This window comes from Sorghum bicolor, chromosome 10 (genome assembly GCF_000003195.3).
Source record: "Sorghum bicolor cultivar BTx623 chromosome 10, Sorghum_bicolor_NCBIv3, whole genome shotgun sequence".
Taxonomy (NCBI): Eukaryota; Viridiplantae; Streptophyta; class Magnoliopsida; order Poales; family Poaceae; genus Sorghum; species Sorghum bicolor.
The window spans coordinates 7,320,798-7,346,608 of record NC_012879.2 but is presented as its reverse complement, the minus strand read 5'-3'; the positions used below and the strand labels follow the sequence as shown (position 1 = coordinate 7,346,608).

The window sequence follows — 25,811 nt, the reverse complement described above, 5'->3', positions numbered from 1 at the left end:
CATAGAATGAAACTCTCTATTGAAAGTGGATGTTTCATCTAAGTTTCATTCCATTTCGTATAACATGGCACTCTTGGAAACAACACTATAAAATTTACTATTAAGACTAGCCTAATTAAAATTATCTAATATTAAATAAATAAATTAAGGCACATAAATACTAGTGTAATAAAATATTAGTTGATTTAACTTAATTGTGGTTATTGTGTACATGTTTTGAGTTTAATAAAGCTAGAAACAGACTCACACGATTAAGCCATCGTGTGAATCCGCTGGTCAGTGAAGAAAAGTTTTATGGACATTAAATATGCTGATATGATATTGTATAAATAAAAAAAGAGATGATAGGAGTTTTATGGGAATAGAAATAGTTTCATCCCTATAAAACTTTTTTGCACTATTTTTAAAATATGAATGTATTGAAAAACTGAGTCGTAAAACCTCTCATCAAGAGTGACCTTAGTGCTTTGACCTATTCATAAAGACGAAATTTGTCCATATTCTTTTTAATATAGTGGAGTCTTATAATAATTATTAGGACATAAAACTCTTACCGGGACTGACCTTTAAAAATAATTTTCTTCTTTTTTTAAATATTACAGCGTCATATTACCTTTTTTTAATCTATCATATTACCTTTTTATTAGGATAGGATTGCATCCGAAGCTAGCACCTTAATTAGAGCATCTCTAACAACTTGGTATTTCAACATGCTATCCTACCAAATTTGCTAAAAGCATAAAAATCCTCCTCCAACAACTTCTTATCTCAACTTGCTAAATTTCCCAAGTTGCTATCCAGAGGTTTCTACTGCCGAGATTTGTCAAGTTGCTATCCCAAGTTACTATCCCGAGCGCAACTTGTTGGAGACATATATTCTTTTACCAAGTGAGCGGATCCCATCTGTCATCCTCTATTTTTACCAAGTGAGAATAGCAACTTATTGGAGACACATCGTTTTTTCTTTTGCTAAACAAATTAGCAACTTGCTATAACTTAAGATTTGATAAGTGAATTTTATCAAGTTGTTGAAGATGCTATTATTAGGATAGGATTGCATCCCAAGCGCACCATTGTCGCTAACGTTGACACGCCCACGTTGGCCCCTTGCCCGTTCGTGATTCGAGAAGCATCTAGGCCGCACGCGATGGTGATCCCAACATCGTGGGTCAGGCCTTATTTAATTTTTAAAATTTCTCACTACATCCAATATTTGAATGTATATATAAATATTAAATCTATATCTATACCTATCTATAAAGAGCTAAAATTTCAGTCTGCCCCTCTAAATTTTTCTGCCAAATCTGTCCGCTCCGTGATTTTATGAATCGGCAATCAGAATTCAGGATGCGAGGGACCAAGGACCAAACCGAGATTGAATCAAAATCAATTCCACACAGCAATGCAAGATTTTTTCGATCCAAATTGGCAAGCAAGGAAGGAACGGACGAAACCAAAACTGAATTAAAACCACCGCTTCGATCCAGATCTAAATCTAAATCCAAATTTGATACTACTCCAAGAAATACAAATAGCTTATCAAATCAAAACAATATAAACCTATGGTTTCTTCTATGGACCTCCACAACAATCACCAAAAATCAAGATTGAAGAAGAAATCAAACAAAGAATTGAATAGAAAAATACAAAGAAATAATGGACGAGGACATCACGTCTCAAAGCCACCCGAGGAGCGCCAAGCCCTCCTGCCACCCCCGTGACTGCATTCACCGGCCAGAGCGCCGTCACACTCACCTCCCACAGCGCGCATGGCCAGGTGCGCCGCTATGCGTGTTGCTGCCTCTTGCGGCCAGGTCAAGCTTGGTCCTCCCACCGATAGGGGACAGGAGCAGGGACCTCGCCAGCATCCTCCTCGGGTTGGCGTCGACGCGGTCGGCAACCCCGCAGTTACCAGCTCCTTCCGGAAGCAGCGGTCGCCGATGGTGAGGACGACCCAGTAGGGCAGGGCTTTGCCAGGACTCTCGGTGGTGGTGGAAGAGTTGCGAATATGCGAATATGTTGCACGTGGGGAGGATGCAATTGCGTCCAGGTCAGCGATCCATATGATGGATCAAGGATCCGACGATGTGTGGCCATGAGGAGCAGCGGGGCCTAGCTGTCATGGATGCCAAGAAAACACAAAGGAAAGAGATGGAGCAATAGGCGTGCAGATTTTAGGGAACAACAAGATTGGCGGTGCAGCTTCGGATCCTGTGGTCGTGCGTGTGGCAGCAAGGGGTGTGGCCGCTGACCACGTGACACGAGTCGGCAGTTTTCAGGGAATAGGGTGTGGCGTTGGCTGTTTTGCCATTCGGACACGGTCGCACGGAGGGCTTGAGTGCTAATAGTACTCTGGTGGTAAATTCACCTTAATTCTTAAAGAATATTTGTTTATATCTTCCTATAAACAGCTAGAAGATTAAATATTCTCATATAGTTTATGTTTCTTGATGTTGATATCTTTTAAATATCTTTTTATTTTTTTAAAAAAATCTATTTTTATTAGTTTACATCTATTCATAGCTAATATATCAAAAGGCCAATTTTTCTCAAATTTTCGTTTCTTAGTCCTCCTCGTGAGCTAAAATCTCTTGATGAGTTTCTAGCTTATACGATTAGTTTGCTACCACAAGTTTCATGTGAATACTACTTTTTCTCCAACTCAAAATAAATTTCAATAGATTCTTCAAAAAAAAATATTTCATATAACTTTGTAACATTATACAATTCCGTTACAACGCATGGACATATTTGCTAGTATAGATAAAAAATAACTAATTATATGATTTATTTATAATTTAAAAGATAAATTTTTAATCTAATTAATTTACAATTAAATAATAATTATTAAATATAAATAAAAATATTACGCTAGGTAAACTTAAAAGATTTTACGAACTAAACCAGGCCTCCCCTTCTCTTCACCGGTTGAATATATTATATATATATCAGGGTTGTTTAAAAGCCACTAGAGTTTCGGCGCAGCACAGAATTTTGGCATCTGTGGCTCTTTCTCATGCTGACACGTGACTTTATATATCTTGCAGAAAAGCTCTCGATCTTTTCTAAAATAAACCCGCAATCTGTGGAGACTTCTCGGAGAGCCCCCTCCGCCCGGCCCAAACGGCTGAACCCTAACCCTTTCCTCATTCCCTTGTCTCCTTTCTCTCTCTTCTCCACACTCCCTCTGCCGCACGTCAACTCGCCCAGCGAGTGGATCTGGCTCACCAGTGCGTAAATCGGGCAGATCTCTGCAGCTTCCGCGGTGTGGAGGCAGAGCGGAGCTCACCGTCCTTCGCAGCAACAACGAAGCTCTCCTTTCGTTCTGTTCTCTACGTCGCCGCCGTTCGCTGCTCGTCGGCGTCGTCGCACGTGTCTCCCGGCATCGCCGTCCCTCAAGTATGGGGAGGCGCGTGAGATGGGCTGTGCGCAGATCGGGCGGAGCTCGCTGGCCTCCGAGACATCCCTACACTCGCTGCCCTCAACACGGTCACCTGACGGCGGAGGGGATTTTGTGCAATGCTAGCGACAGGTTATCATGGTCTCCTCCTCCTCGGCCCTCTCCACCCAGCCGGTACTTCTACTCGTCGGTATAACTATGGCTCGGATCTGATGGGGGAACATCGAGGGAAGCTGGTAGGTGATCAGTCATCTGTAGGTGATGATACAGATCCATGCGTTAGTGGAGCTCAGGATCTACAAAGCTGACTCGCCTCCTCTGTATCTAGGCTGGGTGCATACTGAGTGAAGGGATTGATCTAGGCATCCAGCGACCTCTACGATGTCAGGTATACATATCACATACAGAGGCATATCGATTTTGACTTGGCATTCGGCTAGGCCTATTGTGTTTGGATTTATGGATCATGGTTTTGGCATTTGACAAGTCTATAGAAATTCTATTTGCTAAAAAATGGCAAATTTTGGACAGTTGCATTGGACCACGAGACCATCAGATTCTTGAACCTTCAGTTGCTTTTAGTGTGAAATAAGTCCTTGAGGAGTAGTGCATGCTTTTGAGATGTGTCAGGTAATATGAAATAATGGATATCTGAGTTAGCTCTTAATTCAATTGCATGTACTATCAATGGGATTTAGCGTTGTTGGTTTGAATAGTAGTAGTGCACAGGCTATTTTTGAACTGTATTAATCAATTAATGTTTACCTCTCCCTTATATGCTTAAATAAGACTTTGGTGGTGCTCCTTTTCAAAGGTGCATAGTTTATCATGCTAATGAATCTTTCTGCATAGCAGGTTTCAGTTTTGGGTAATGCAAACTGATTTATTCATGCAGTAACTTTTAGTCTCCCTAAATTTCAGTTCACATGTACATGACTAAATGAATTAGCGCCAATGTAGCTTATTGTTGACGAACCCTGATATGTAGAGATAAGTGACAATATGAACAAAGTATTTAGTGCCAAATTCCTATAAAACGGGGGATGCATCCTAGAGTTTGTGTTAGCTACTAAAATTATAATCATGGTTCATCTTTTTATTTGCTTTATAGATTTATAGATCTACATTTACATGCTATATACAGAGTATAGTTTCAAGAAGCAAGCGCAAGCTAGAGCCTGCATTTGAGTAGTACATGAATGGATGGAAATTAGAAAAGAGCAGCCAGAATTACCAGTTCATCAGCATTACATTTTTGCATCATGTTAGTGGTTTGCTATCAACAGACACCTTGATTTGAATTTGTAGCAACCTGTTGTATGGCTACTCACTAACATCAGGATGCGCCCTGTTGTGTGCGCTGTTGATTTGCTATCTGCACGCAACATTTTGCTATGGAACACGCTTTTGAAGAAGCTTGTAATTGTTCTCTTTTCTTGGCAGGTGGACAAGAAAATAGTGAAGACACATGCCTTTCAATAAGCTTTGCATTTGTTCTGTAAAGAACATACCTTTCAGCTGGCTGAAACATTTGGCCCAGTGGAGCTACTCTTGGCTTATCTGAGATGTCATTTGTTCCGCTTATTCGGTTCTAATAAGATCAGACATTTTGTAGTGAACATAATTATATTGTGCAAGCAAACATATGACATGTAGCTACAATTTGGTCTACCTAGGTTGTCTTTCTCCTTACATTATGTAAAAACTGTAATCAAAATATTGAGATATGGTAAGTGTATAACTAAGTATGAATGTTAGCTTTAATTAAAGTTTTGAGATATGCTTACTAAATTCCGTGGTCGATAAGTAATGTGAACTGCTATAGGTATTGAACATGCTTGGAATTGTATGGTTAATGCAAAACTAATCATATGTAACTATATTTAAACATGCTTGAAATTGTATGGTTAATACTGATTTGCTAAGTGTATGATGATATGGTATTATCCTATGATAGTAGTGGTGAAAATTATGCTTGATATCTTAGCCGTATATGTTGGTTACACATCTTTTTTTCTCGAATCATCATTGCAGGGCGCCCTTCTATGTTGGTTACATATCTTTTTCCCTGAATCATTGCAGGGCGCCTGAAGGGCGCCTAATGTTCTAGTTGGTTTGAAGGCTGCAGCGCGCCGCGGCAAAACCATGAAAGAAAAGTGTCGCCTGGCGACCTGGCCCACTGCCCGGTCACAACTAGCCCTCGAGCGTCGTGCTTCGGGCAGGCCTCACATGGGCCTTATTTTAGGTTGTGAAGGGAAAAATTTTGGAACACTGTAGCACTTCCGTTTGTTTGTGATAATTATTGTCCAACTATGGATTAATTAGGCTCAAAAGATTCGTCTCGTCAATTTCGTCCAAACTGTGCAATTAGGTATTATTTTCATCTACATTTAATACTTCATGCATGTGTCTAAAGATTCGATATGACGGAGAATCTTGAAAAATTTTGGGTTTTTGAGTGGAAGTAAATAAGGCCATGTGTAGGCCTTGTTGAGTTTCAAAAATTTTCAAAATTCTCCACCACATCGAATCTTGTGGCATATGTGTGGTGCATTAAATATATATAAAAATAAAAACTAATTGCATAGTTCATCTATAAATCGTGAGTCGAATCTTTTAAATCTAGTTACTCCATAATTGGACAATGTTTGTCAAATAAAAACGAAAGTGCTACAATGTCGAAATCAATTTTAGAATTGAACAAGGCCTTAAGGATAAGCTATGGCATGTTACCTGATTTGTTGTGAGAGCTCCTGCTGCGACAGCCACTAGTTTAGACCTTGTTTAGTTTCTCCCGAAATTTTCTCGCGACACTGTAGCACTTTCGTTTATTTGTGGTAATTATTGTCCAATCATAGACTAACTAGACTTAAAAAATTCGTCTCGTAAATTTCGACCAAACCATGCAATTAGTTTTTATTTTCGTTTATATTTAATACTCCATGCATACGTCTAAATATTTGATGTGACGGAAAATCTTGAAAAGTTTTTTTATTTTTGGTGGAAGTAAACAAGGCCTACAAAGGCCTTGTAGTCGATGAAAAAATTTGGATTTAATTACTATATTTTTTTGTCTATATTTAATAATTATTGTTTAATTATATATTAACTTATTTTTTGTCTATATTTAATAATTATTGTTTAATTATATATTAACTAGATTCAAAAGTTTAATCTCGTAAATTACTAATGAACTGTGTAATTAGTTATTTTATCTATATTTAATATTCTATGCTTATGTCGAAAGATTCGATGTGGCAGAGAATCTTAAAAAAATTAGAAAATTTTGGAAACTAAGGTCCTCTTTAGATTGGAGATGAAAAACAAATTACATAATTCGTCTGGAAACTGCAAAACAAATCTATTAAGCATAATTAATATATCATTAGCACATGTAGGATACTGTAGCACTTAAGGCTAATCATGGACTATTTAGGCTTAAAAGATTCATCTCGCGATTTCCAACCAAACTGTATAATTAGTTTATTTTTTATTTATATTTAATGTTCCATGTATATGTCCAAAGATTCGATGGGATGGATGAAAATTTTTTGGGTGGAGAACTAAATAGGGTCTAAACAAGGCCAAAGTTAGATTCACTCAAAAAAACTTTTAATCCAATTACATCGAATATTTGAAAAAAACTTTTAATCTCGTTACATCAAATATTTGAAGAACATTAAATATAGATTAAAATAATTACTTACATAATTTGTATGTATTTTACGAGACGAACCTTTTAAACCTAATTAGTTCATAATTAAATAATATTTTCTATAATTATAAATGTGCAATAGTACTCAAATTTGTTTCTTTTCACAAACTACACAACGCGCCGTACTTCTTCTACGCTAGGGACGAGGTTATTATATACTCTACTCAATCTGTTCTAAGAGTCAGCGATCTTGCCGAATGTGTCGGACATTCAGCAATGTTTTCCGCCTACAACAAATCAGCGAAGAGTACTTTTAGCCATGGCTTATGAGCCAAGGAAACAGGCTATAATACTTTCCACAATTAAATGGTATTCGTTACTATCTCTGTTTAGAAAAAAACAATTCTAAGTACACTCCTAGTTAAAATGTCTAAAATTTAACCAAATACTAATGTTTATGATATCAAATAAGTATTATAAAAATATATCTTCATGAGAATCTAGTGATACTTATTTATCTGATGTGATATCAAGAGTATTTATATATTTTTATATATAATTGGTCAAACTAAAGATACTTTTACTTAGTAAGTGTTAAAGTTGTATTCTTTTCTAGACGGGGGAGTACTCATCATAAATACTAGTATCTTTTTTAATAAATATTTAGTTAAACTTACTTAAGAAACATCATGTGTAATTATCTAGGGATGAATGAAGTAAGCGTTTAGTTGTGAGAATAAGATAAACAAATTTTTTATTTGATTGGATGTGACAGGATATGGATGAGAATAGTTAACCATTTTCTCAGTTTCTAATTATAAATCATTTGCTTTTTTAAGTACATAACTTTGGTTATGGGTCTAGACATGTGCTAATCTATATAGCTAGAAAAACCAAAATGACTTGTGATTTAGAACGGATAAACTACTATTTAATTTCAATAGTACTCCCTCTGTCCCTGAAAGCTGCAACTTCTAGAGTTGTTCTAAGTCAAACTTTTAAAACTTTGACCAAATTTATTATAGAAAAAAACACTAAAATTTATAGTACCAAATTAATACCATTAGGTTTATCATAGAATATATTTTCATAAGATATTCATTTTATGTCATAGATATTGATGTTATTTTCTATAAAGTTGGTCAAAGTTAAAAAAGTTTGACTGACACGGATTCTAGGAGTTGAATCTTTCAGGGATAGAGGGAGTAATATTATCAACTTCTCTAGACATGGACCACCTATTCATCCCACCTTAATGGAACAACTTCACAAGCTAGGTCACTATACACAGTGGAGAGTTTTATACCATTGTTTTCAAGAACATAGAATACAAATTTTAGATGAAACAATATAATCACTCTTTATGCATAGCTCCATTTTTTTTGTTTCATAGAGTTGAAAACCAAGCCAAGAGACTTTCATCTACATGAAACTCACATGTTCTCACTTTTTTAAAAAAACTTTATCACGTCATCAAGAATGCTTCTATAGAACTGTAGGTAAAACTCAAACTTCCACTAGGACTAACCAAATAAGAAGCTAACTTTTTTTCTCTTACTGCCACCTGAGAGAGAGAGAGAGACATTTAGAAAAAAAAATTGATGCAATGGATGGATCTGACTATCTATACATAAATAAACAAAACCACTATCCCCTATTATTGGTCAGCTTAAGAGAGAAACTGTAGCACAAGCAATTTCTTTATTCCCTTGGAGCTTGTTTGGATTCAGGTAGAAAGTTTAGTTGACTAAAGTTGAGGGCAAAAGCTTTAGACCAATTTAGCTCACTTGTGTGGTCTAAATTTCGTGAATTGTCTAAACTTCAAAACCTTTTGTTTGGGATTTTAAGAGCTAAAATGGTCTAAAATTTAGTGGCTAAATTTTAGATCATGAAATCCAAATAGTATGGTCTTATTGTCTTCTCTTTGTGGCTCCAAAATATTTTGTTAGCTTCTTATGTGTGGCTTAGAATAGAGGAGCAACAAATGTTTACTCCAGTCTCATTGGAGGTTTCATACGAGTTTCGTTTTAAATTTTTTTTGTGACTTGAGTTTGGTTTTCATTTAATACTATGACATATTAGTAAATTTGATAAGTTGACAAGGTAAGCATGTTTGTTTGTCTGAAAAATCATAGCTAAAAGTATTGTTCGCTGATTTATTGTGAGAGAAAAAAATAATACTGAATGACTAACAGATTCGCATATAAATTTAAAGGCTCGAGCCCGAGTCATTTCATTCACGTGTTGTGGGGGATCCCCCGTGCTGGCGAGTTGTCGTGCCAAACCCTATTCGCACCTCCTCCCATGCCAACTTCAGTCCATGTGTTGTTAGGATCTTCCATGCGCTAGCAAGTTTTATATGGCAACCTTTGTAAAAAATGCCATAAAACTCACTATGAGCTTGACCTTAGAGCAAGTACAGTAAGAAACCGTGGGTGGGTTATATGTTGAGCTGCAGAAAAAAGAAAAGAAGAGAGAACATAAGTAGGTTGCAAGTTTACAATCAACTTATATGTATAAGAACTAAGAAATTTTATGAGAAATAAGTAGATTATAGGTGAACTAACTACTATATAAGTGAGCTAATTGATTGATTGTAAGTTTATATACAACCATAGCTTGCCATCTTATTAACCTTGCTCTTAGAGATTGATTTTATTCCTCAATCCAAATTAGAAACATATACAACCTGCAGCGAGCTATCTTCTTAGGCCTTATTTAGTTCACCTCAAAAACCAAAAATTTTTCAAGATTCTCCGTCATATCGAATCTTACGGCACATGCATAAAGCATTAAATATAGATGAAAATAAAAACTAATTACACAGTTTATCTGTAAATCACGAGACGAATCTTTTAAACCTAGTTACTCTATGATTGGACAATATTTGTCAACTAAAAACGAATGTAAAAGACATTATTTGTAAACTTAGGCCTTGTTTAGTTCCGAAAAGCGAAAAGTTTTCGATACTGTAGCACTTTCGTTTGTTTGTGACAAATATTATCCAATCATGAACTAACTAGGATTAAAAGATTCGTCTCGTGATTTACAGCTAAACTGTGTAATTAGTTTTTGTTTTCGTCTATATTTAATGTTTCATGCATGTGCCACAAGATTCGATGTGACGGAGAATCTTGAAATTTTTTTTTGTTTTCAGGTGAACTAAACGAGGCCTTAGTTAAATTTAATAATTCTTTAACTCTTTGCAAACCGAGATTTTTATAATTTTTTTAGAGTGGAAGAGGTAGTGGCATGGGTTGCACATGCTCTCAATATAATGCCCGTTCGTTTGTTTTATCAACCATATTTTTTTTGTCTGCTAATAATATTTTTTTTCCACGATAAATTAGCTAATAATAATTTTAGTCACCGTAGACCAGGCAACGTGCCCGTAGTCATGACGGACCGACCGCACGATCCATCGCTGTCCTATCACCTGGGAGAGCGAGCGGCGCTGGGACCGCGAAAATCAAAAAATTTTTAAAATTTGCTGTCACATCGAATTTTATGGCAAATGTATGAAACATTAAATATAGACGAAAACAAAAACTAATTACACAGTTTAGCTGTAAATCACGAGACAAATCTTTTGATCCTAATTAGTCTATGATTAGATAATATTTGTCACAAACAAACGAAAATACTACAGTACTAAAAACTTTTCACTTTTCAGAACTAAGGCCTTGTTTAGTTCTAATTTTTTTTGAAATGTACCACTTTCGTTTGTATTTGACAAAAATTATCCAATCAGGGACTAACTAGACTCAAAAGATTCGTCTCGTCAATTTCGACCAAACTGTGCAACTAGTTTTTATTTTCATATATATTTAATACTTCATACATACGTCTAAAGATTCGATGTGACGGAGAATCTGAAAATTTTTACAAAATTTTTTGGAACTGAACAAGGCCTAAACAAGGCCCGCGTCGGCAGGCAGCCCCCGCGGCCACGGACGGGACGTCCCGATGCTCTGCCGCGGCACCGCGCGTACAGGCGGTAGGCCATGTTGCTCGACCGTGAAAGAGAGGAACAGTCCAGCGTCACGCGGTCACGCCCATGGGCCTCCAACACGTAGGCCTTGTTTAGTTCCGAAAAGATTTCGGATTTCGGTATTTTAGTATTTTCGTTTGTTTATGGCAAATATTATCCAATCATAGACTAACTAGGCTTAAAAGATTCATCTCGCGATTTACAGACAAACTGTGTAATTAGGGCTTGTTTAGATGCAAAAAGTTTTTAGATTTTGACACTGTAGCATTTTCGTTTTTATTTGACAAACATTGTCTAATTATGGAGTAACTAGGCTTAGAAGATTCGTCTCGTGATTTACAGTTAAACTGTGCAATTAGTTATTATTTTTATCTATATTTAATACTTCATGCATGTGCCATAAGATTCGATGTGACGGAAAATCTTGTAAAATTTTAGGTTTTTGGGTGTATGTGTATCTAAACAAGGCCTTAGTTTTTGTTTTTATCTATATCTAATGCTTCATGCATGTGTCCCAAGATTCGATGTGACGGAAAATCCTGAAAAGTTTTTGGATTTCAGAGTGAACTAATCAAGGCCGTACTCTACGTACAGTACGCTCATCAACATTTCAGCAAAGGTGCTCTGCAAAAGAAAAAAAACATTTCAGCAAGGTGCTCTGCAAAAGAAAAAAAAACATTTCAGCAAGGTGCTGTGCGGATTCTCCGGCCCGGACGTCCGGTCTCCGAGCCGCAGTCCGCAGCGGTCAGTCTAGCCCGCCGCTGCAGTCAGGCGCCCGGCTCGGCATGGATCATCAGATCAGAACTTGTTTAGCTCTATTTTTTTTAAATTTTGACACACAATTATTGTTTTTTAAAATTTTGACACACAATTAAATTTAAAAAATCGTCTCAAATTAGTTACTTTTTATTTAGTTATTTTTTAATGTGACGAGAAATTTTTAAAAGTTTTTAGATTTTCTGGGTAAACTTTGACCTTGTTTAGTTACAAAATTTTTTGCAAAATGGACACTGTAACATTTTCATTTGTATTTGATAAATATTGTCTAATCATAAACTAACTAGGCTTAAAACATTTGTCTCGTAAATTATAGACAAACTATATAATTAGTTATATTTTATCTAGGCCTTGTTTAGATGTGAAATCTTTTTGGATTTCGCTACTGTAACACTTTTCGTTTGTTTGTGGTAAATATTGTCCAATCATAGACTAACTAGGGTCAAACCCTACGGTACTTGCACAACTTAAAGGATGTCTCTCTAATCAGATCATTTGATTGGGCTGGCCACATTCTTGATAATTTGATGAATGAAGTCCGAAAGTACCAATCCTTTTCAAAACAAGATGAAGGTGCTACCGAATGTCCTTACCTTGGCTCTTGCCTTGTGGTTTTTGCGGTATATTCATTATCCCTTCTATGTTGTACCCATCCGTATTTCCATTGCAATGACTTTGCTTACAGACAAACTGTGTAATTAGTTTTTGTTTTCGTCTATATTTAGTGCTTCATGCATGTGCCGTAAGATTCGATGTGACAGGGAATTTTGAAAACTTTTTGAATTTCGGTGGGAACTAAATAAGGCTCTATATTTAATACTTTATGCATGTGTCGTAAGATTCGATGTAACAAGAAATCTTTAAAAATTTTGAAAAAATTATAGGAAGTAAACAAGGCCTTAAACAAGCCCACAACTCATGCTTTGTTTAGATCCAAAAAGTTTTTTGATTTTAATATTGTGGTATTTTTGTTTTCATTTGACAAATATTATCTCTTGGAGTAACTAGGTTTCAAATATTCATCTCGTGATTTACAATCAAACTGTGTAATTAGTTTTTATTTTTTTTATATATAGCCTTGTTCAGTTTGTAAAATTTTTTTGCTTCGCGCACTGTAGCACTTTCGTTTGTTTGTGACAAATATTGTCTAATAATAAATTAACTAGGGTCAAAAGATTCTTCTTGCGATTTACAAGTAAATTGTGTAATTAGTTTTTATTTTTGTCTATATTTAATGCTTCGTGCATGTGTCGTAAGATTTGATGCGACGGAGAATCTTAAAAAATTTTGGTAGTTTTTGGGAACTAAACAAGGCCTATATTTAAAACTCTATGCACGATGTGATAGAGAATCTTAAAAAGTTTTTAGTTTTTGAGTGCATGGTGCCACGATGGCATGATGCATTGATGCGTCATAAGGCCAGTCTTAATGGAAGTTTCATGTCAGTTTCATTTGCATTAAATAGGTTGTCACATAGACTGTTTTGATGACATGACAGTGTACTCCCTCCGTCCCCAAATACTGCTATTTCTAGCAGATTTCAGACAGATTAATGTGGCAAACAAAAGACTATTCTACCCTCAATTAATTTGGGTTCCACCATTTAATCATGCATGTTAAGCCATGGTTCTCTAGTTCCAACGAGCTGCATTTAATACCAACTAAACAGACTCAACCAATTACCATGCGCCAAAGTACTACTTCCTAGAAGAAATTAAATGGGCTGTTAGACCATAGAAGTTCCGAGGAGAATTAAATGTGCTGGTAGACTGAGTATGCTAGTAGGAATAGCATAGCAGTATTTGTGGACAAAATTTTCTCCTAGAAATAGCAGTATTTAGGGACGAAGGGAGTATTTAAGAAGAGAGAAGAAATGTGTTTCATCTAGATGAAACTCTCTTGTCACGATTACCAACTCTCTATGAGTCTTGGAATTAAATACTTATGAAACTATGAGATGAAACTCTTCTTTGAGAGTGAGTGTTTCATTCAAATTTTATTTTATTTTATATGACATGGCAGTCTTGAAACAACGCCACGAAACTCTGACATAGGCCATGCGAGGACAGGTGCAAGTGGAGTGACGTCTCGCGTCCGCTGACCGACGGGGCGGGGTCCGATCGATTTCACTTTCACCGGTCTGTCGACTGTCCAGGTCCAATGGACAAGTGGGCCTGGTCGCCATTAAGCACCAGCACAAGGGGACAAGCCGACAAGGTGTAGACGGTTCGAGAATGACGGAATAGCCACTGCACCCCGCTGGATCGAATCAAGCTCTCGGGGCGGAGCACGCACGTATCGTCGTACTCGACGAGTGTGTTTTGGTTGTAGTCCACATGTGGTTAGGATTTACTTAGGTCAAAAAAAATGTTTAATTGGTTGAAGAAGGTTTGAGACATGGTTAACTTGAGCCAGCCGTATAGAGATAGTCTGGTCAGTTTTGAAAGCCCAAATCGAGCTTTCCAACTGCCGTCTGGCCAGATTCTCATCACTGCCCCGTGCGCCATCTTCCCGGTGAGCTTCTCACCTCCTGCCCTGGAACTCCATCTCTGCGAACCTAGCTCCATCCCCGACGAACCCTGCTCCGCCGAGGTGGTCGGCCACGACCGCCATAGAGAACCAACAAAACCCACCCCCACCTCCCAATGGAGAATGGCGATGAAACCCTCGCCTCCCCCACCGTTGCCGCCGCCGAGAAGGCCGCCCTCAACGACGGCGTCGCGGAGGAGGAGCAAGTACCCATCACCCACCCCGCAAAGTCCTACGCCGCCGTCGCCGCCGAGAATCCCGCTCCAATCGGTGGCGTCGCGAAGGAGGAAGAGGGGGACGCCGACGCCCACACCGCTGCCAGGTCCTACGCTGCTGTCGCCGCCCGCGTCAAGATCGAGGACCTCCGCGTCGCCAAGCTCGAAGTAGAGGCGAAGCTCGGTGAGGCCCGCCGTGAGAACAAGTCCCTCGCCGAGCAAACGCACGGAGGTCGAAGTAGAGGCGAAGCTCGGTGAGGCCCGCCGTGAGAACAAGTCCCTCGCCGAGCAGACGCACGGAGGTCTCGCGGCTGCGTGATGGCTTCCGCCACCACAACCACCACCAAGGAGAGGGAGGCGCCGGCGGCTAAGGCCCCGAAGGAAGGGGAGGTTGCCAGGAGGGCGAGCGAGGCTGTCGTGGTGTGACCTCCACCACCATGCACTCCAGCTGTTCGACGGAATAAGTCAAAGGAGGTAACTTACCACTGATAGAAAGGAGATGAGTGTATTCAAGCCAAACTAGCTAACCAAACACACCTCGAACTTAGCCAGGCTTCCCAAATCATTCCAACCAAACAAGTGACTATTGGCTTATGTAAACCTGACTAAGTCTAGCCTGGCTCAAATAGCTAGCCAGGCTTGGATTTGAACTTGAACCAAACACGCCCTACAGCCATAACTACGAGTCTACGAACTTTATTTAGATCAAGGTCTTGTTTACTTCCACCTCAAAATCTAAAATTTCAAGATTCTCTGTTACATTGAATCTTTAAATGCATGCATGGAGTATTAAATATAGACGAAGGCCTTGTTTAGTTTCGAAAATTTTTTGGATTTCGGCACTGTAGCATTTTCGTTTTTATTTGACAAATATTATCCAATCATAAACTAACTAGGCTCAAAAGATTCATCTCGTGATTTACAGGCAAACTGTACAGTTAGTTTTTATTTTCGTCTATATCTAATGCTTCATGCATGTGCTCCAAAATTTGATGTGACGGGAAATCTTGAAAATTTTTTGGTTTTCAGGGTGAACTAAACAAGGCCGAAAATAAAAACTAATTGTACAGTTTGGTCGAAATTTACGAGACGTATCTTTTGAGTCTAGTTAGTTCATGGTTGGACAATAATTACCACAAACAAACGAAAGTGCTACAGCGTCGCGAAATATTTCCCCACACCAACTAAACACGGTCCAAATCTCGCGGCATATATACATAGTAGTAAATATAAATAAAAATAGAAATAATAATTAATTACGTAGTTTGTTTATAAATTATAAGATAAAATTTTTAAGTCTAGTTACATCTTATTCGTTTGACTAATGAAATCATGGCAGAAAGTAATGTTAGCTGATTTATTATAAGAGAAAAACACTGACTTAAGCGAATAATGTATTAGTCTATAATTAAATAATATTTATAAAATATAAACAAAAGTGTTACAGTATTTATTTTGCAAAATTTTTTGGAACTCTACAGTACACTCTCTGTCTGTCACTCGGCCTGCTCTGGCCGGACGACGCGCACCATGACGAGCGCACCGCCTCCCTTTCGAATGGCGTACCGCGTAGCGTAACCGAGGTCCGAGGCCGCCCGGCAAGCGTCACTTCATAGTTGTTTAGTTCGTGAAAATTGGCCCATATGGTTTGCCTTTTAACGGCCCATTATTGCAGGCCTAGAGGCAAATTTTCTTTTGTCACGTCATATTTTTTGTTTGGCCCAGCGGATAATCGACCCCATGAGTTGTTGTTTTTTTTCCTTTCGTTTTCTCTTCTTTTTTTATTTCATCTTTTCCTGCTGTAGTCATTATCAATTTATTAAACTGCACGTGTCCACAGGTTATTCTTTTCTGTTTCAATTTGTCCAAAGTTTAAATTTCTTGAATTCTTGCTACCGGAAAAATTATAATTTTAAATCGTAAAGGAGACAGCAGTTTCCTTGTGAAGCTTGATTAAGGGTGACAGGAGGAACGTTTCAATTTCTCATGAGAATCACTAGGATCACTTGTTTTTTTTTGAAATATCACTAGGATCACTTCCAAATGATCTTTTTAGCAAGTGATTCGAAACAAAAATGTTTCACCGTTTCTACATACACATGTGAAATGGTTAGGAGCTAGTTTCGCACAGATTCTCATATCATTGCCTCTTACTTTTTTTTTGTTCATTTTTTCAGTTAATTCTTTTTTAGTGCAACAAGTTAAAATGGTTTTTGTTTAAGTTGTTCTCCATCCAAAAAAGTTTAGAACTTTTTGAACATATTTTTATTTAAATGATTTTTTAATCAAAATCCAGATTTTCAGCCAAACGATTTTATAAAGTGATTCTAATTTATCATCAGTCTTGAAAGAATCTAAGATCCAAAATGTTTTTGCGAGAAACTAGAGTCTTACCAAACAGGCCTAGTTTCTGAATATATATCTCTCATAAATCAGATATTGTCAAGACTTCGCATTGTATCGGACAAATCACAATTTTTTTCTTTTTTTAGATATGTGTCGAATATGTGTATATTTGGTTATGTTGGACTTGAGTTGTATTAGGGGCTAGGATAGAATCGAACTCTATGTCCTAGGGGACCATAACACTACTAGGGATGTGTTGACCAATGACGATCGACTTTCGTCACCGAAGAATCAATAAGCGTCATAGAGTTTATTTTATGACGAGTTAATGACGAAATTGTATTTGTCATGGAATGAGCGTCATTGATTGCCTACCGTGACGAAATGTCAATATTCGTCATAGATGTGCACTCATTCTGTGACAAAATACGTGTCGTCACAGAATAGATTTCGTTCTATGACGAAAGATATTTGTCATAGAATGACGCTGTTTTTCGTCATAAGCCACCATCCATCTGACGGCCAGACGGCGTTTGCCACGCTGGCAGATGACATGGGTTGCGCATGTGGCCAGCTGACGTGGCATTACACTTGCCAGCTGACCTGGCAGATGACGTGGCTGCTGACATGGTTATCCACGTGGCTGGTGACGTGGCTGCTTACGTTGCTAGTGACGCGTGATGTACACGTGTCACTTTTTAAAAGAGCCACATGGCATGTTGTGATTAGCCCACGTGTCTCTCCGTTATTATTTCTCATTTTCGTCACAAAACAACTTATAGAATCGTCACATATCAACATACAAAATGGTCACAGAATGACCCAGAATTTCATCACAGAATGACATAATTTCATCACAGCATGACACATAATTTCATCACAGGAAGACTTGGTCCAGTTTTCCAGTCACCACATAAACTTACGAAACTTGGTTCACAGAACATCAAAGCTAATAATATAAAGTTGGCAAGCACTAGCAACACATTTTTTTGCCAACAACCAGCAACATAAGTTTTTTGCAACAACCATGCCAAAATAACCAACAACACAAGTTTTTGCCAAGCACTAGCAACCAAATCACCAACACAGACCCTTGCTTCATAAGCCAGCAGGTACGAGTAGCGCTCATGTCAAAGAAGCATTGTTGAGGGACAAGATACGCTTGAGCAGCGCGTTGTTCTCCTCCATTGCCTTGGTGTTTATCTCTGTTTTCCTCTTCATCTCCTCCATCTCCCTTTCTGTCCTCGCAAGCTTTTCCTCAGCTTCTTCACTTCTCTTCTTGAGATCCTCAAGTTCATCTTGTACAGCAGCCTTAGCTTCAGCTGCTAGTTGTTCCCTAATCTCATCTTCATTTGATGCTGCTGATTTAGAGGATCCCACTTGTTTGATGCCAACATTCTTGAGGAAAATGTTCGAGCTATTCTTGGAGAGCACATGGGACACAACATGCATACTGGATACTCCAGTCTCACCTTCAGCAATAGGTGCTGCCCTCAAAGCTTCCATGTTGGACTGAAACAACAAAGGACCATCATTAGTTCAAACTTATATTGCATTAAAGTGAGGTGCAAATATGACATAATATGTATTTTAAATAGTATAGACTGCAAGATGTGTGCTAGAGAGAGGTAGCAGTAAACCCAGCTAAATGGACAGATTGTTGTACAATTGAAATGATTTATCATGTTGAACATTATGTAAACTGCAGTTTGGTTCTTACTAACATAAAGCACAACTAGTGTACAGTGAAACATTCTGGAATTCCAGATTCACATGCTAACTTAAGGAAATTCTGGTAGTGCTACAATCAGGTATTTTAAAAGATATAAATTGCAGGCTACTGAATGTACCTACTCACATGGATAGCTAGTGTGCACGGAAACAATCAGCAATAGTGCAGCAACTACAAGTATAAAGTATATCTCAAGAAGCTAGAAAATTCTATAATCTATCATCTCATGCTAATGAACAAGTGTGAACCAGTTCATCTTAAGCAGGAACAAATCCTAGTAAAGGACAAGGGCAATAAGTTTTTTAAGGCATAGTCTAGGTATGAGTTGATCAGTTCAGATTGAACACTAAGCAGCACTATGAGTAGTCACTATAGTTACAAATGCCAAGACTTACAACTGCTTCTCTTGCTGCTTCATCGAGACCATGTTTGGAGCTAGTATGGCAGGTCTTGAATGCCTCCACCACATCAAGTTCTTCATTTTGTTCAGTGTTGGGTTCTACATTGTTACTCTTCTGCTTCTGTTTGATAGAGAATCAAGTATAGCAAAGTTTTATCAGGTCAAATGCAGAATAAATTGTTGAGTGCAAATATGTACAAGGTATTGTTTACTTACATATGCATGTAAGTGCGCCACATGCATATATATGTTTCCTTAAACCTTCAAGAAATATATGTTTCCTTGAGCTGGCGGAACACTCTCCCACACACGCCCGCCGCAACATATATGTATATATACAAAAAAATTCAAAACAAATCACACGTACACATGCATATATATACACACAAAAAAAAATTTAAAACTAATCACAAACATGCTTGCACTCGGCAAAAATTTAGCCATTTAGGAAAAAATAGAAAAGATAAAAGGTTCTTCCTGTATACATGCATGTACAAAAGAAGAATACCAGGAGATGAATGCGAGAATTCAAGCTGGGTCGCACGACGTCGATCACATGAGGATGCATAGCGACGATCAGCTGGGACGCACGTGATGATCACTTGGGACGCACGTAGGGATGCACGACGTCAGCGACGATCACCTGCTAGGGATGTACGACGTCGACGGCGATTACTTGGGGACCCTATACAAGCGTATAGCCACCAGGAATGAACTCACGCGAGGGTTTCTCTGCACCTCGCGCATACGTAGAAGTGTTCCACCGATGACGGATCATGGGTACAGGGCCCATCAAGTCGGACGGATTAAAAAAAATCAGTGTACAAATAAACAAACATGTGTTACAAGTACATAAAAGCTTGATTGGTTTGGTGGTAAAGGTAGCAGCCTCTAAACCAATAGGTTGTAGGTTCAAACCCTCTTGGAGAGGGTTTTTTTAATTTTTTTGGGAAATAAAAAAGGGAGTTGGCTTTAATAACTAAACAAATAAAGAAACATACAAGACTACAACACAAATTAGTTAGTGGTCTGGTGGTGACACAGCAATAGGTCGCGGGATCCAAGCTCCCATAGAGTAAGTTTTTTTGCCAAATAAAATAAAAATCGGAAGGGGAACTCCGCCTAGCAGATTTGGCCCTGCATGGCCACATATGTGGGGCCCACTGGCAGGACCACGCCACCCCCAATTGGAGACCCACTTTGTGGGACCATGACACCACGTCAACGACGTGGGACCAACAGGTGCCACCATGGTGCCACGTCATGCATGTGGGACCCGTTGGTGGGACCATGCCCCACCTCATGATTGTGGGACCCATCGACGGGACCATGGCGCCACGTCACTAGGGTAGGACCCGCTGGTGGGACCGTGGCGTCTGTGTCAACGACGTGCGACACAAAGGTGGGACCAAGGCGCCATGTCATGAACATGGGACCCACTGGTGGGACCAGAGCCCCTCCTCCTTGGGGTGGTGACACTGGCCACACAATCTATGACGATTTAGTTTCCATGATCAGTGACGTTGTTTCCATTTTCGTCACTGTTCTTCGTGCCAAAACTCTGTCACTTGTCAACCATGACGAAGCTACTAATTTCGTCATCGAATGACCTAGTTCTGTGACGAAAATAGTAAGCGTCATTAGTGATTCGTCATTGATGAACACATTTCTAGTAGTGATAAATATAAGGTCACCCCTATTGTAACCGTGAGACGACTTGGTGGCTGGTTTGGGTGGCGGCGAGGCCGTGGGATTGCCGGGATGCCGGTGTAGCTGCTGTTTATGGAGAGGATTGCCCGTAGTCATTGCCCCACAGATTAAGCACATCGCCAAACCTTGTTAAAAGACATCGTGCCTCGGTGTCGTTCTCGTTTGCATATTTTCTTCTATGTCGATTATGCTTCCGCATTTATCGGTTAATAGATTTGTCTGGGTCTAGAACTAATTGTGCACTCTAAGAAGTGGTATCTAGAGCCAGATTCATATAAGAAGATCGTGGGAGGTGCGATGGATATGTTCCGCACCGCGCAAGGCTCGCACGGGTGTGTCCGGAGAAGGACATGGCACAAGGTGGAGCAGGACCGCGATTGACGACTCGATCGGTGGAGTTGGAAACTTCGAGCAGGTGGCTCGGACCGTCCAATGGTCTGCAATCAACAGGGATCGTTCCGGACGTGGAGATCGAGTTGATGGCGGCTGATGGCTGTTGTTTGATAGGGGTCGATCAGACGTGATGATCATGTTCAACGGTGCAGCTGGAAGACGTCGTGCTTGAATACGACGGCTTTCACTCGCGGTCAGATCGACGGGTGGTTGATCATGATCAGGGTGATCATTGTGGGATAAGCAATGATGGTGGTGGTGAAAGCCACAATAGACTCTGGGTATTTTTTTTCAGAAACTTTTTGATCGAGGGTTGTCGTGACAGTGTTCTTGTGTTGCTATAGATCAAAGTTGAGTTGGTGTCTTCGAAATTGATGCAGCAATAGACAAGCGCAGAGGGTGCGTGATTTTTCCTTAGAAGGTATATGTGATGAGTACTGTGTAACCAGGGTACAAGCATGGACAAGGAACCAGAGGATACGCGTGCTTGCGGGCCAAAGATATGCATTTTCGTGCAAGCCATGATTAGGATTCCATATTATTTTTTCTTTGATGGAGTGATCATGGACAAGGAGTCTAGGTGGGATTTTGTATGGTGACATGCACGCTTGGAAGGAGGCCGTATGGATTAAAAACAGTGACTTTCTAGAGGGAGGAGCGTCCGTAGTTATTGCCCCGAAGATTAAACACATCACCAAATCTCATAAAAAAACATCATGCCTCGGTATCGATGTCGTTTTTATTTGAGTATTTTCTTCTATGTCGATTATACTTTCACATTTATCGGTTAATAGATTTGTTTGAGTCTGAAACTAACCGTGCACTCTAACAATTTGCACGAATGTACGTAATTCTTGCTCAATGAACCACAGAGAGTATATTGGCACGAAAACAGAACTGCCGGTGTATTCCAGAATGCACAAGTAATTCTTGCTCAATGAACCACACTGAGTAACGTTTTTAGATTCTTGAGATAAAATTTCACGGCTACGGATCGACTACACCAAAATGGACTAAGGTGGAACTTAGTTTATTTATTATCAAATCCACTCCAACAAATAGATTAAGGTGGATATAACTGCATCCAAACAAGGCCTAGGGCATATGCAAGGTAAGAAATGTCCAATATGTCTTCTACGTTATGTCTTCTCTATAATCCATTTGGGAGGGCTTCTCTCTGGCTCCGACTCATACGAGAAAGACCTACTAAATGGTTTGATTTAGGAGAAACCATTTTTTATTAAAAAAAAACCAGAGCCATTTGGGAGGAGGCTTCTCGAAAACAGTTCTGACTTCTCCTCCCTTGGGTTCTCTTCTTTCTCAGGGTAGATAATCTTAAAGCACTATGGCAAGATTATAGAAAGACACTATTGCACGATTATCTTAACATTGGATTCTCTTCTTAATTTCTTTAGGGGAGATAAGGTAGATTTTAGAGATCCTCTTAAAAATTCGAAGTAGAGCAAAATAGATAAAAAATATCTGCTAATGCACCTGAATTTCATATATGCTACTCCTTTCATTCCAAATTATAAGTTGCTTTGACTTTTTTTTACATTCACTTTGCAATATATTTAGACATATTATTATATCTAGATATATAGCAAAACAGATATACCAAAAAAGTCAAAACCACTTATAATTTGGAACCACTACTACAAGAATCTTATTGGAGGCAGACAAAAACAATTAACAGAGGCGGGCAAAGCAACTACCTCCAATCAAAGGTCATGGTTAATCGTGATCTATGGATGTGGTTAAATTGCTCGCCTCGGTTAATCTTTTAATGGAGGAGGATGTTATACCAAGCCCACCTACGAAAATGGGTAAAAAGGGCAGAAGCCCACCGGTGAGCCTATTTTTGAGCCTGTTAGCGAGCCCGCCGGCTCCCAGCACCGGATCCACAAGCCCCGACGCCAGATATGCGAGCACCGATGCCGAATATGCGAGCATCGACATCAGATCCTAAGCCCCAATGTCAGATCTCAAGCCCCAACATGCCGAAGTACACGCCACCGCTGGAGTCCCCACGTCTAGTGCCGCCACCAGAAACTTGCGAAGATGCCCACTGCCAGGAGCTTCATGATGGTAAAAGGGTGTGGATCCGCCTCTACCACTGCTCCCTGTGTTGCCGTTGACAGAAAGGGAGGGAGCTATGCTGCTGGAGGGAGAGGGGCAACCTTGGGAGGGAGGGGAGGCCGCCACCCACTGGATCTAGGAGGGAGGGAGGGCCGCCCTGCACCGCCAAAGGGAGGAGGTGACGCGCCACCTACCAGATGTGGGAGGAAGGGAGAGGGCCTCCCTTGGCCTACAAAGGGAGGGGAAGGAGGAGAGGAAGAGGGGCCACGACGATGCTCGAAGGAAACACTGTTCTCGACTGAGGAGGGAGAGGGTGAGGAAGAGAGAGGGAGAGTAAGTGAAAGTAAGAAACTCTAACTTCATGTATTTATAGCGAATACGGCTATCAGGCCTCGATTGGGCCTATTGGGCTTTGGCCTCTTTTAGAGGCGCGCCTTATAGTGTGTCTATCTTCGAAAATAGATTTACGGAGACGGGCACCTTAAGATGCCCGTCTCTAAAAATAGGTTGTTTTTAAGGCAGTGTCTTAAGGCATCTGCCTTTGTAAATCTATTTTACGAAAAGGCAAGCAAACAACATGATTGTCTGGGTAAATAAAAATGACTACATTCGTTAATAGTTCAAAATTTTAGAAGGTGGTTGGATTTTGTGTCCGCCTCCATTGGTATTTGGGAATTGCCTTCTAAAATCTTTTATGTAGTGGTGAACAGAGAGTAATAGTTTTTAGATATAGGATGTAACACCCTAGGTGTTTGTCACTTGCTAAGTATTAGGTTTGAGCTCAAACATGACAAGTTCAATGGTAATAAAGAGTTCAAAGTCAATCTATGAAAGTAAGCCCCAACTGGGACTTGGATGATGCACCTTTACTTACATATAGGCCCTTTTTAAAAGGTAGGCTTGGATGATGCTAGTGGAACATTTTCCATGTGTCTCATATCCATCCCAATCTATGTTGGTCTCTGGAAAAGTTTGGTGAAGTTTGGAATCAAAAAGTCACATGAAATGATAAGTTATATCCTTGTCGGAATGGCTCTATTAAGGAAATAGAATCATGGGTCATCAACCAAACCTTGCAAACTTGCTCATATGACTCTAGATGAATTATACAACAAAAGTCATGAAGGGTTCATGTTGAGCTTATGTCAAGAAAATGCTTCAATTGGCCTAAAACCCTATTTGGAGCTTTATCAGGTTACTTCTTTGATTAAAGTGAAAGATTGACTTCTGTTGCAGTTATGAGGTTTGACCCAAACGAACGTTGTAGTTTTCCTTTGGTAGAAGAAACTTTATTCAAGGGTCAAGAACCAAATCGGCCTGAAAATGATTCAAACAGAGGCTCGAAGTTCGAATCAGCTGCTGCTTTTTATCCCTGAGAAATAATTCTAAGTCCCTGGAAGTACAGCAGTGAGTTAGCTTCTTTGTGACATTTTATTATCGAAATTCATATGGTAACTCAATTAGATTCCTTAATATGAGTTGGAGTACTCTTCTTGATGAAAGCATTGGATCAAGTATCATCAAATTTGGAGTTCATTTGGATATCTAAAAGTAGCTCCCAAAACAGAAAATGATTATTTTATTGCCAAACGGACGTCGACCCGTTGGCATGCCGTGTTCTCGTGTTTTTTTTAAGCAACTAAAGTTAGTCCAAGAATAAAAGTGGTGGAACATTACTTGGAGAAGGTCATGTAAAAAGTTGCATCATTTTTGACATGATTTGGACCATCAATTCTTGGTTTTGCTAATCACCGTCAATACGTTGACACTCGTGACGTGGCATCATGTTATCTCCTAATCTGTTGGTCTAATGACTTATCACACTTAATCAAAGTTGTAGAGCACGGCGGTGTGAGCAAACTTTGTTTTTGGCCCAATGTCCAACTCGGTCTGGAAAAGGCCCGAAATCGTCTCCCACGCCGGCTACTTCGCTGCACGCCACGTGCTCGAGGAAACGCCTCAACGAGTGACAACTGCTCTGGACGTGTCCACCATGCACAGAGCGCGCCCCCACCATTGCCAACCTTCGGTGCCGCGCGTCCTGAGTCCCTGCACTCCCCAGAGTGGACGCCTGACCCTCCTCACTCGCCTCTCCACTCCCTCTACCTTTCTCATTGCCATTCTCGCTCTCCAAAGCAAGCTCCAGAGCAAGCACAACGCACACCGCCATGGCAAGCCTCCCAGCTCGAGCTTGTGCCCCTGCTAGCTGCAGCCGGCCAAGGCCAGGCCGTCGACTGGCTCCCCGCTGCCATCGGCGCTCTCCAGCAGAATCCCGAAGCCGGCCATGTCCTTGTGTCAAGGGATCTCGGGTTAGAATAAGAAACAACTCAGGCTTCCAGATGCGAAGCTAAGACTCATATGAATAGTGTTACTGGGCTGTGGCGTGATTCCTGGAAAAGCTAGGGTTCCCCGTGCAAGATCTGTTTTCCTTTTCTTTTGTTTTTTTTGCAGATTTCTGGATGAACTCTAGAAATACATAGTAATTCATAGAAAAATTGTAAAATAGCAAATGTGGACTTTTTGGAATCCTTGTGAAATTCTCTATGCATTAGATCTATAATATGGCATGGTTTAGTTTGAAGTT

The 25,811-nt window shown here is 39.6% G+C and overlaps 2 protein-coding genes and 1 long non-coding RNA gene across 4 annotated transcripts; 2 read left to right on the top strand and 1 right to left on the bottom strand.

Moving 5' to 3' along the window:
- LOC110430810 lies at positions 3,098-5,191 on the top strand. Of its 2 annotated transcripts, XR_002448198.1 has the most exons (4): positions 3,098-3,636; positions 3,729-3,788; positions 3,932-4,030; positions 4,844-5,191. It is a non-coding gene; the product is annotated as an uncharacterized LOC110430810 (long non-coding RNA). The 2 variants fall into 2 exon arrangements; XR_002448197.1 differs by lacking the exon at positions 3,932-4,030 and having other exon boundaries at positions 3,099-3,636.
- Positions 14,469-14,825, top strand: LOC8080037. Its single transcript, XM_002438011.1, has one exon. The coding sequence runs from the start codon at positions 14,469-14,471 to the stop codon at positions 14,823-14,825; it is 357 nt and encodes a 118-aa protein (XP_002438056.1).
- On the bottom strand, positions 17,785-25,397 carry LOC110431072. The gene is made up of 3 exons (XM_021449765.1): positions 25,155-25,397; positions 19,041-19,166; positions 17,785-18,425 (listed from the first exon to the last, which is right to left on the bottom strand). The coding sequence occupies exons 1-3, from the start codon at positions 25,395-25,397 to the stop codon at positions 18,039-18,041; spliced, it is 756 nt and encodes a 251-aa protein (XP_021305440.1). The 3' UTR covers positions 17,785-18,038.